The following is a 13,242-nucleotide window of genomic DNA, read 5'->3' on the forward strand; positions in this document are numbered from 1 at the left end:
CACAAAACAAGTGATGAAGAGATGTCTCATTAGCAATTACATGATTGTGCACAGCCCAAAACGTGCTTTCCCCAACACCCTTCAGTGAAAAATTGTCATTAGTTGTGCTGACTGCCAGCGAGATCTCTCATCCCCAGAGAATTTCTCTTAGAGAAATTAGAAATATTTTATATAAAAAGATCCTTGTGACTTTCTTAAAACATGCATGCCTAGACCATTTCTTTAAAGTTAAGTTCATTATGAGTATAAGCAGTGTTAATTCAAACTTTCCCACCAGCAAATTTGTTGGAAAGGTGTTGACCAAAAAACTGACTTTGCAACACAATTCCCCTATAGCCGTTACATCTCTGTACTATACAAGTGTTGACAAGCCTTTTTTTATTATCAATTTGTTTCTTGTTATTTGGAAAAACTCAGAACAAGAAATATCAATTTTCTGTCATCTCATATACCATGCGGATAAGCCCACACACCGGAATTCTCGAAGCATTGTCTAGAATGTGATGATGTCAACTAGCTTTATATAAACCCCAGAAACTGGGGTCCATGGCACAAAACATAAAGAGGGAAGGATTGTCATGGCCATTTCTACACTATATATACCTCCTTTTAGAGGAAGAGTTTTGTATAAAGATTTGAAAAATGTTTAAAATTTACAGCTAAAACATTAATTGATTTTTTTCTTTACTAATATAAACAGTAGTTTGAAAAGTTTGAAAAATTAAGGCACTCAGCTTCCTCAAACCAGAGCGCATTCAATGGCTTAAAGGGGCATGGTCACGATTTTTGTCAAATTTTATTTTTCTGTTTTTATTATTTAAAATGCTTTAGGAATGCATTTCTAATTATCAAATGAGTTTTGAGAGTCAATCGTAGAGTTATAAGCAAGATACAGGGCTCACATAAACAAGGCTCATGCCCTTTTTTTGTTTACATATGTTAAATATACCAGTAAAAATCTTTTTCAAACTGATTTGTCCATTTTCTTATTCATTTTAAGCATAAATAAACAGTTCCTAACATTCAACACATTATTTTTGTTTTTAATCTGTAATTTTCAATTCAACATTCAAAATGTAAACAAAGGCTTTGTTTACATAGCAAAGAATTGTAAGCTCTGAAACTCGCTTATAACTCAACAAATGACACTCAAATTTTGGTTGCATATCAAAAATGCCTTACTGAAGCATCGTAACCAATAAAATTGGAGAAATAATTTTTGACCAAAATCGTGACCATGCATGCCCCTTTAAGGTGGTATGGGACATCTGTCGATATTAAAGTGGATTAAGGAGGCTGGATGGTCAACAAATTAACCTTCAGATCTACCTTAAATAATAAAAAGTGATAAATTAAGCTATGAACTATCATTAAGTAAAGAATAAATCCATGCATTCCAGCTTTCAAATTTTGGTATTTTCCTTTATCCTTATATAGAGTTCTCCTTCTAAAAGAGAACAAAAGAGTCTAAAAATGGCCATGACCATTGAATTACATTATAATTAAAATACTGTTAAGAATTTTAAAATTTTACAATATTTAGCAAAAAAAATGTTTTTCCCAGCCACAAATTTTTAAATTCACAGTCGGATTTGAACTCATGACGTAAAGATTCTTCATGAATCCTCTAACCCACTGTGCTGCGCTGTTAGGTGACAATTTTGGGAAAGAGACTAGTTACAAAATTTCACTTTATTTTATTGTCAATTTTGATAACAAGTACATCACAATTTGGAGGTGTCCTGGAACACCACCTTAAAATTCCTTCATACCCATAAACCATATACCACATAAAACTTGCTACAATTATTGAGGGAAAATGCTGTTTGACCCCACAATCTTTTCTTCAATGCCATTAGAAAAATATGTTTGTAAGCAAAAATGTACATAAATGGGGGAAATAATTGTAAAAATTCCCATACAGCATTCTTTTTCATCAGCATAGAGTTATAATGAAGAGGTTTTGAACATCAGAGGTTCACTGTCTCACATCCGAGCCATCTGCATTAATGCATATGGATTCCAATTACTGACAAATTTACTCTTAATGGGAACTCCAGCCATTCCATATCAAAGATAAAATACAGCCTTTCATATCAATACTAAGTGAAGAGAACCAGCATTGTATGATGGAGGCAGCTGAGACTTTTTGAAACCAACCCCCCCCCCCCCCTTAACCTCCATCTACAAAGTTCAAGTTCATTAGCTAAAGCCCTTTCAAGAATCAAAGTACTGAGAGTATATATAGTTCATATCAAACAAAAAGTTCACATCAAACAAAATATCTACAAACTCTGACTTTGTCTATATTAGGTTTTTTATGAATTCATTATCAATATCTATAATCACCATACTCTGGCAAAATATTAGCAAAGGCAGTCTTGCAATATAAAGCAAAATGCCTCAATATTTCTACCAATGCTTTATTAGCATTATACTGAGCATCTTTATTACCCTCATTTTGGTTTTTGTCTTTTTAGCAAATATAACAGATAATACACAGTATACAGGGGAATACGGTAGCCGCCTTCGTTTTATTTTTGCGCCTTTTGCACTCATTTGCCAGTGGGCAAACTTAAGACTGCGTGAATTGGAAACAATTGTCAAATAGCTGTGTTTACATTAGCATAAGAAAGAGTATATAAATGTATGTATGTCTTGGTAATTTCAAGATTGGGCAAAACTGTTTACAAGTGAAGAAGGACAAAAATAAGACAGTGCAGAATAACCGTGTATACACTAATGTATCAATAGAATGTAAGATGATGTACACTGCTTCTCAAATATTTTTTTTTAGAAAAGCAAAGAGGTAGATATATGTTTACAGCAAGAGGCCAGATATAAAAATGAGTCACAATAATGACTGGTCCCTTTGAGGTCTTCTTACAATGACAAAAAGTCCCTCAGATATGTAATTCAAAATGTCTGACCTAACATCCAGTTGTTGCAATAATGACTGGTCCCTTTGAGGTATCCATACAATTACTAGGCCCTCTAATAAGTAACTCAAAATGTCAGACATGATATTAGATTGTTGCAATAATGACTGGTCCCTTTGAGGCATCCATACAATAACTAGTCCCTCAAATATGTAACTCAAAATGTCAGACAAGATATAAGATTGTTGAAAAATAATTATTGGTCCCTTTGAGGTCCCAATACAATTATGACTGGTCCATCTGTCCTCACTTACCTATGATTTTCTTAAATGGAACATTTGGATCTGTGGTGTTGATTCTTATTGTCAAACGCCCGTTATCTTCATCTTCCCTACAAACAAAAAATAACAACAAAAACCGTCATCGTTCCTTCTACTGTCTAGAATGAATTCATTTTGTAACAACATTCTGCAAGGAAAATTTGTCTTTGTTATCAGTAACAAATGCTTTATACAGAAAGATTTTCCTCATCTTTTTTTCAAACTCAAAGTGTCACTATAACATTCAATTAAAACAGTCAGGGTTTTTGCCCTAGTGTCTGACTGATGAATGAAACTGCAACAGAAACACATAATGAGATTCAGATTCAAATCCTTTTCATAAAATTGTGACAAATATATAAAATGCAAAATTTTAACCATAGTTTTAAACAGTTTGCATCTGTCTGAAAAATAAAAGCAAGATTTTAAAATCTGCGATATGTGCTTCATACAATTTTAAGCACATTTAATTGGAAGTTTAAAGAATTTACAGTATCCTATCTACCACCACAAGATAAACCTAATGAGTATCAAAAAAATTAAAATAAACAAACGATAAACTTGACTTACTCAGCATTGGTGATCTTGATGTTAGCATTTTCCTCAATCAAGGCTTCATTGATCATCTCTAGTATCTCCTTGGCTTGTTCTCCATTCAACCTGAAAAGAAAGGCACTTAGAAACCCCCTTGTCTGACACCAATTTTTATCAATCATCAAAAAGTGTTCCTAACAGAAGTCTTTATACATGTCTTGTCACAATGCAGATCAAACATCTATAAATATTTGTCTAAAATAGACACTTGTCAGTTACTTTGCTCCTTGTATCCACTAGACAGCTGTCTATATTAGACTATAATGATGTCATTTTACTAACAGTCTATTTCTATTATTGTCCTGCTTTCCTTTAACTTGTATCCAATAGACAACTGACTATACATGTATTAGTCTACAAACATGTCAGCATAAGTCTATTAGACTTATTACCCCTTCTAATCTTAGATCCAGAAGACATCTGTCTTAACATGCCCTTTAATAATTATCAAAATAATAGACATCTGTCTAATTCATAAATACATCTTCATCTTTATGCAGAGTCAATTTTAAAGTTGCATACTTCCCTCCTACTAATTAATAGACTTAATTAATTAATTAACATGTCTCTGTTTAAAGAAGACTTTTTTTCATTATTTGTAGCTATTAGTAATAGTAAGACTTACTTTTCTCCTACTTGTATTCAGTAGACAAATGACTATAAAAGTTATTTAATGTGCTTTCACTATTATCAATAGACTAGAATAGACTTACTCTCCTACTGCTGGTGCTTGAATTGTATCCTGGAGTAGACACCAATCAATATTATTCTCCAAACATTCCTTTTTATATTAAAATAATTCAATAATAGACTCACTTTTCTCCTAGGTGTATCCAATAGACATTTGTCTATTTTATTATATGAACATGTCTTTAAGCAAAGTAGTCAACTTTCAATTATTGTGTCTAGACTAATAAACTAACTTTCCTCCAACTTGTATCGTGTAGACATACATGTTTTAAAGTGAATTCACTGTTATAAATATTTAAGAATAGAATTATTCTCCTATTACTTGCATCTAGCAGACATCCATGCTAGTCAAAAAATTATCCTTTCAATATTATGATTAGTCAATAACAGACTCAGTTTTATCCTACTTGTATCAAATAGACATTCGTCTATTTTAGTCTATTTATTTGTTTCTGTACAAAGAAGTCATCATTCACTATTTGCAATTAATAGATCTTTTTTCCACCTTTGTATCCAGTAGACATCTATGCATAAAGTTTTTTTGTATAATTTCACTATATTACACATTTTGTCTATATTACTCTATAAACATTTCTTTTTATATGATTAGTCAATAATAATAGACTCACTTTTCTCCAACTTGTATCTAATAAACATCCGCTTTTTTAGTCTTTTAACATGAAGTCTTTGTACAAAGTAGACAACTTTCATTATTTGTGCCTAATAAACTTACTTTCCTCCGACTTGTATCCAGTAGACATCAGTTTCTATGGGCTTCTTGGTATTGCTGCTGTCTTGCATGGAACTAGAGACAGTTGGAGAGACCCTTGGCTTTGTAGTCAGACTTAGCATAGTCTCTACATTTTTCTTGTCTAAACATTATAAAACACAAGAAAAATGGTATCAAAACACCAAGCTAGATACAATTTTTAACTATGACAATGACTGGAAAGAAAAAATGAAGGACTCCGTGTATCAGGCATTTGGTCATAGCAAGGTGTATGTCCTGTAAACTTGAAAAGAGGGTGAATTTTTATTTTTATTTTGTGGGGGGGGGTGTTTCTTGGATATCAAAAGGAATGTGCTGCTCTTAGTGGTTGTCGTGATTCCAAGGGGCAGACAACCCTTCAGAGGAGGTAAAGACTCCACAGGGTCAAAAATAGGATGGCTCCTTATACCAAATGCTAAAAGGCAAGTCTCTCTAACACTACTATTTAAACATAGGTAATCACAGATTACAAAGCTCACCGAGACGAGGCATCAACTTTATGAGGCATCACCTTTAAAACCACCTTTATCATATGATATGAAAATCACAGTTAATGATCTTGGATATTCATGGATACTGTTTTGACACAATATCGTATATCATATGTAAAAAAATTGTATGATAATCCTATGTTCATTTCATACATTATTATAAGATACAATGTTTATCAATACAATAATATAAAATATGATATTGCATCCAATGATACTTACAATATATATCATTTAATACAATATAATACTGTAATAAATATTGATGCAATATGATTTTGTAACATATAATATGACATTGTATCGTGTTATACATTATTGTATTTAATCACATAATACAATATCATGATATCTAATATAAATACAATATAGCATTATTTGATACTATATCATATCACATAATACATCACAATATTGTAACATATGATATTATATTGTATAATATAGTATAATTTTGTATTGTATGATATTGTATCATATTTGATACACAATATTGTATCATATGATACAATATAATTTGATAAAACATTGTTTCATATCATATGATACAATATCATCTGATACAATATCATATATTGCAATATAATATGAAACAATATCATTCGATAAAATAATATATTATACAATATCATATTCTACAATATTGTATAATAATATACAATACTATACATAACAATATCATAATACAATATCATATAATAATGTACAAAAAAATTGATACAATATCATATCATATCATATAACTTTTTACAATATAATGTATGATATTACATTGTATCATATAAAACAATAGTGTATCATATCATAGAATACTATATCATAGGAATCATGTTAAATCATTTAACAACAAACACATCTATCAAGCAGGTTTGAGTGAGGTAGGAGAATTTTTAGCATCCTTGATAATGGAGATCAGGCTCTGCATCTGAAGCTACCTCTGCAATTCATTTATATTATAGTTAAATCAATTATGCAAGCTATTATCTATAAAACATGTAACCTGTTCCAAAAAACTAAACCTCATCCAGCATCCGAAACCTATGGCTCAGATTCAGCATTCAAGCCTGTCAGATGCATCAGTATCATGAGATGCATCATCCCTGCAAGTTTGGTGATGTAAGGACCAGTAATAACTAAGATATAATCATCAGAGGGCACCTGCTCTAAAAACTTTAACCAGCTCTTAAAACCTTAACCTCATCCAGCATCCGAAACCTATGGCTCAGATTCAGCATTCATGCCTGTCAGGTGCATCAGTATCGTAAGACGCACCATCCTTGCAAGTTTGGTGAAGTTAGGACCAGAAATAACTAAGATATATTTTTTAGCATCCTTGATAATGGAGATCAGGCTCTGCATCTGAAGCTACCTCTGCCATTCATTTATAATTATAGTTAGATCATATATGCAAGTTTGAAATAGTGCTATTACCTACATATATTAAACATGTGACCTGTTCCAAAAAAACTAAACCTCATCCAGCATCCGAAACCTATGGCTCAGATTCAGCATTCAAGCCTGTCAGGTGCATCAGTATCATAAGACACACCATCCATGTAAGTTTGGTAAAGTTAGGACCAGTAATAACTAAGATATGATCATCAGAGGGCACCTGCTCTAAAAACTTTAACCAGCTCTTAAAACCTTAACCTCATCCAGCATCCGAAACCTATGGCTCAGATTCAGCATTCAAGCCTGTCAGGTGCATCAGTATCATAAGACGCACCATCTATGCAAGTTTGGTGAAGTTGGGACCAGTAGTAACTTAGAAATGGCTATCAAAGGGCACCTGCAACAAAAACTTTAACCTGCTCCAAACACCTTAACCTCCTCCAGCATCTGAAATTCATGGCCCAGATTCAGCATCCAAGTCTCTCAAGTCCATTAGTAGGTCCAGATGCATCATTCATGCAAGTTTGGTGAAGATAGGACAAGTAATAAGTTAGATACAGGACCTGCAACAAAAACTTTAACCAGGTCCGGACGCCGACGCCGACGCCGAGGGTATAGCATAAGCTCCCCCCGACTTCGTCTCGGTGAGCTAAAAATTACCCAATAAATAAAGGAGGATGGTTGGTTAACAAAAAAAGCTATCAGAATCTCCTACTTATATTTTTTAGCCAAAATTTTTTCTGTTTTTAAGAAAGAAAAAAACTCCTCCCTTTAAAAATCATTCTGATTTTTTTTAATATTTTCTGTTTACAAAGAAGTGGCCATGACTTAATACATGTATTAAAAAATTACTGTGTAAAAATATTTAAATTTGATCATAGCAAAAAGTAAAAAATATCAAAACTGAAATTCCAAATTTCAACCAGATCGTTACCTATTTCTCCTTGATGGCCCCTGTTATAGGTTGTAAATGCATAAAGTGAATTCAAACTCTTCTCTCCACATCTTGCTTATTTTCAAATAACTGATTTGTTTAATCAAGGTAATAGTTTTGAAACCATTTTCTTAATATGAAAAAAAACACATCTTTCAGAAGTATTAGTACACTTATAAATATTAAAGTTAATATCAATTGAACAATGCATTCTATATGCTTTTAAATTTGGTTTGTTTTATATTCCTATTTTTCAACCAGCATTTTTATTACAAGTTTGAAACAATGTAAATAAAAGCAGAAATAGTTGAAAATTTCCTGGATTTGTCTAATCTAAAATAAGTTTTAATTTCACTCTTCTAAAAACATTTATATAACTAAATACTGTGGAATCATCAGATTTCATGGTGGCTCAATTTTTCGTGGAATTTGTGGATATCTCTCATCCACGAATTAACATCCTCCACGAATATATAAACTAGGGTTAAAAGGTAATATCTCCCTTTGTAGGTGTAATAGATTACATGAAACTACGTCCCCTTGAATCTGTAAAATTTAAGCAATCCATGAAAATTGGCCCCCCAAAATATTAATGATTCCACAGTAAATGTTAATTGAAATTTCATTTTGTTAATGAAATTATGTAATCAACAAAAATCTAATTCTTAACATATAATTTGACTGCTTTGTGGTAATTTGAAGAGGCTCAATATCTGTGGCCATTATTACACTGTACTGATCTCCTTTAAAAGAAGAGCTCTATATAAATTTATAGAAATTAAAAATATCCAAATTCTGAAAAGCTACTATATTTGGGCACTTTCTTTACTAAATGATAATTTATTTAAAAAAAAAAAAAAAAAAAAATATACTGTGGAATCATTTTAATTCGTGGGGGCCAATTTTCATGGATGTTACTTTTTTGCTCATTCGTAGGGATGTAATTTTGTGGATGCGTCGGTAACTGTTTCAGTAACAAAGACAACTCTTTCTAAAATTGTATTCATTGAGGATTAAAATTCGTGGGGGAGGGATACCCACGGATACCACGAAAATTGAGCCACCATGAATTCTAATGATTCCATAGCATCTTAAAAATTTAATTTAACTTAATCAAGCCTCCTGGACAAAGTTAAAGTAATTTTTCTTAAAATTTTACCTTTTATGTTGACATCCTCTTCTTGAATTGGTTCCATGATTCCCTGTTTTCCATTGGATATCTTGCTTGTCTCAGAATCCATCTTGTTGATCTTCTGGTCTTCATCGAAAATGCCAAATCCATTTTCTTCCTTTCTCGTCCCCTCATCTGTATCTTCTGCAAGCAAGAGAATCAGAGCTATCTATATAAATGGTCTCTGGTGTAGTTTATAAGGATCACAGAAAACAAAAAACCAGAAAAACTTTATTCAGACCAGTGACGTCATACCATCACTTCTGAAATTTATCACTTCTAAAAATGAAAAAAAATTTCAAAAGTTTTTGTTGTTGAAAAAGTTGAAAGTCACAAATAAAGACCTGGATCTTTGACAGAAACTGCACAAAACAAAGTCCTCAGGTGTCTTTGTTATGAATTTCAATAGTTTCCATCTTTCCTTTGATCAACCCACCTGGGTTTTTTTTTTTTTACTGAGCGCAGAAAAATACATCATTTGATTTATATTATATGACACACATAATTATATGTTTTTTGTAATACTGTAAAACGAGAAAATTTGGTGGATATGTATCTAAATTAGCACTAATTAGTGATAATTTATACATTGGCACACATAAATTTAAGTGCAAGCACCTTTTATTTTAAAATAAATTAAATAAAACGTTCTTGTTTGTATATCAAAGCCTAAATTTATTTTTGTGTTCACACAAGCATATGAATACAAAGGATTTGATTTTAACTCATGTACACATGTAAACTGTCAATGGGGGCAATAAATTTGCTTTTGTCAGTAGACTTCCTTTGTCGGTGCTACTGTGTTTGTGGTTGGTAAACAAGTTTAAGTTATTAAATTTTGAATTTAAATAAGGCTACTGCAATAACACCAGAAAAGAAACGAACTCAAGTTAAACGTGAGAGAAATTAAAAGTTTCCAGCAAATTTATACATGTTGCGATCACCAAAAGTTTACTCTATGTTAAAAGTCAACAGTGAAAGGTAGTTTACGAAGAATCGGTGTTTAAAAAAAAAAAACAACAACAAACACGCCTTTTTCAAATTTGATTTCAAAATTTTCCAGTTTGATTTTTTTTTCCAAATGATAAATACTGCAATCTGTAGAAAAAGCAAAATGTCTATAGGGTACAATATGGATGATATATCAGATCATCAACAAGATTGAATAAAAATCACTCATTGAAAATTTTGCTTCATTGTATTGATTTCATTGCCCTCCCTCGAAGGATTGGTATTTTAAAGGTGATCTTTAATATATACATAGAATTAACTTCAGTCAGCAATAGTTAAGTGCTCCCAGGATTTGATTAATGTAGATTAAGAAATTTGCAAAATTTTAATTTTTACTATGTTTACAATTAACAATTTTAATTAGATCGATCCATTCTGAAAGCTCTTTTTACTTTAATGTGTGGTAAAAGTCCCATATGTCACACATTCAAGTAGAATTTCCTTAAATCTAGAGGTAAAACCATTATAATTGGAACTTAATTACTAATACAAATCGCGAAATTTAGCAATGTGGATTTATACGACTTCAATAACAATTATTACAAGTTCAAACAATATTTTCAGAAACAAATAATGGTAATCAAAACAAAAACTCAATAAAAAGTGTTTTTGCAATATTCTGGGCTCTAGTGTTAATCTAGAACAAAGAGCCAAATGCTCTACATGCATGCTCTATGGATCTAATTCTTCTGGAGGCCATCAGATATAATAAGTCTTTGATCTTTTAGATATATTTTTAGCTTTGAACAAGCTATTATTTAGTAAAGGAAACATCTAAATATTTTAATATTTTCTATATCTTAATTTCATAGAGCTCTTCTTCCGAAGGAGATAAAAATAGTCTATAAATATGGTCAAGACCATCCAGCCCTCTTAAAAGGATGAAAAGCAACAAAGCCGCTCTTGCAATACTTTTGCTGGATGCCATGCATCTTGAATATACTTTTTGTCCCCGGTATTTAGAACCATAAGATAAGGAATCAATTACCGATAGCTCCTGAGCTTGCAGAGAAGATCTGATTCACAGAGTAAAGAGACATAGGGGAATCAAGCTCTTACAATGACCAAAAAAAAAAGCTTTAAAAAATGAAGCAAAATACAGAGAAATCTTAATCCTTAATTTACAGACTTAAAAGTAGAGTCAAAGAGTTTTTACTTATTTACTAAATAATAGGTATAAATCTTTATATCAATGTCAATTTAACTGTAATTTCATGATCAGTTCATGACACATATTGGTTTGAAAAATGGTGATTTGTGCTCTCAACAAATAATATGGGTTTTTTTTTTATATAACTCTTCCTGGTTTCATTGCACCAAAATACTGCATAAATTCATGATCCTATTATTAAAACTATTTTGGCAGATATCTTAATTTGATTAACTACTCAATTTGAAGGACTCAACAACAAAATCCACAAAAATTATTGATTAACAAAGAAAACAAATATTTCATTTCAGAAAAAGTAAACTGCACAGTAGCAACACACCTCCCCAATTTCCCATCATGCCTTCTGTCCCAAAAAACTTGTTTTCTATTGGTCTGCTAACTGTCCAATCATCTTCAGCTTTACTCTTCACTTCTTGCTCCAATGGCCAATCATTTTCTCCCTTACTTTGACTCTCTGGAGGTAGCCTTTGACCAATATAGTTTACAAGACTTGTGATTTGCTCATCAGACAGGGAACTTGTTGTTATTTCACCTAAAATCAAGACAATGTACTGTGTAAAACATAGCTTATCGAGAGGGTTTGATAGTCATGACCTTTTTCAGACTATATTGATCTCCTTTAAGGTATTTCACTACACAGAGATTTATACTTTTTAATACACTATGTCACAAGATGGCGATTTAAATGTTTTGTTAAACTGTTTTTTTGCCTATTTGACATATATACTTCTTATCCATCATGCTTTCTATCATAATCAAGTAATTCTCTGCTGATTTGAGAAACTATTTCAAGGTGTTGTGAGGCACCTTAAAGAAAAGCTTCCTATAAAAAAATAGGAAAATATCCACATTTAAAAGGTTAAATTTATCAATTTTTTTCTTTACTAAATACAGTTGAACTTCGATATCTCAAACACTGGTATCTCGAATACAATGGATATGTTGAAGTTAATTGTAAGTCCCAACCACTTATTTTTTAAGTATTTTATCATCGATATCTCGAATACTCTGATATCTCGAAGTTTTTAAAAAGTCCAACCTGTATCAAGATAATGAAATTTAACTGTAATTGTTAAACAATGTAGCGAAACTAATCATATTCAAACATTTTTGGAAGGTCTGATGGTTAATGTGTTAAACACTCAGCCAAAGATGAACAATTTACATTTTATCATTTTATACAATAAATAAACAATTTGTTTAAGGAGCATTCTTTTCAAGACAGAAGGGAATGGAACTGATTTTGCTGTAAGCGTTAAGTCATTTTACTGTATCCTGGTTTCATGGTGTAGATTGGTAAATAAACACAATGTTTTTAATTTCACTATTTTTTGTAATTTATCATTTTTTTTTTTATGAAACATATCCCATCATAAAAACTATCAATAGTTTTCAAAAACGTTTTGATGGTTATACTTTGATGGATTAATTTTCTTGCCGCTTGAAATCAAAACCATCTCAATTGGTACTTTTAGAGAAATCATGAAATGTTAACACCACACATAGAATCAAAATAACTGACACAGTATAATACTTAGACTGACAAATATTTTCATACTAATAATAAGCACTCTTAATTTGGGTGGGAATCCCTTTATTTAGCCAAGTCAGTTAACACAGATGGTATTCAAACCAAATGATTTTAAAGTTTGAGTCTTTAAATATTGCATAATAAAATATTGTTTAAATTAAATTTGAGGTTTATGTTAGCTCATGATTTTAAACTGACCTGATTTCAATTTATTGAGAATTTCCTCTTTTTCTGCATCATATGGATAGTTTGCTCTACTTTCAGATGAACTATCATAGCGGGAGGGGGC

At 31.4% G+C, this 13,242-nt stretch overlaps 1 protein-coding gene across 1 annotated transcript in view; it reads right to left on the reverse strand.

The window, feature by feature from the left end:
- LOC128162756 (receptor-type tyrosine-protein phosphatase N2-like) overlaps window positions 1-13,242 on the reverse strand; it is a 95,258-nt gene that overhangs the window by 53,136 nt on the left and 28,880 nt on the right. The window contains exons 4-9 of the mRNA XM_052826122.1: window positions 13,152-13,241; window positions 11,742-11,954; window positions 9,229-9,384; window positions 5,217-5,355; window positions 3,770-3,859; window positions 3,194-3,270 (exon numbers count right to left, since the gene is read on the reverse strand). Of these exons, the coding sequence (XP_052682082.1) occupies window positions 3,194-3,270; window positions 3,770-3,859; window positions 5,217-5,355; window positions 9,229-9,384; window positions 11,742-11,954; window positions 13,152-13,241 (765 nt within the window). The remainder of the gene's footprint in view (window positions 1-3,193; window positions 3,271-3,769; window positions 3,860-5,216; window positions 5,356-9,228; window positions 9,385-11,741; window positions 11,955-13,151; window position 13,242) is intronic.

This window comes from Crassostrea angulata, chromosome 9 (assembly GCF_025612915.1).
Source record: "Crassostrea angulata isolate pt1a10 chromosome 9, ASM2561291v2, whole genome shotgun sequence".
Lineage (NCBI taxonomy): Eukaryota > Metazoa > Mollusca > Bivalvia > Ostreida > Ostreidae > Magallana > Magallana angulata.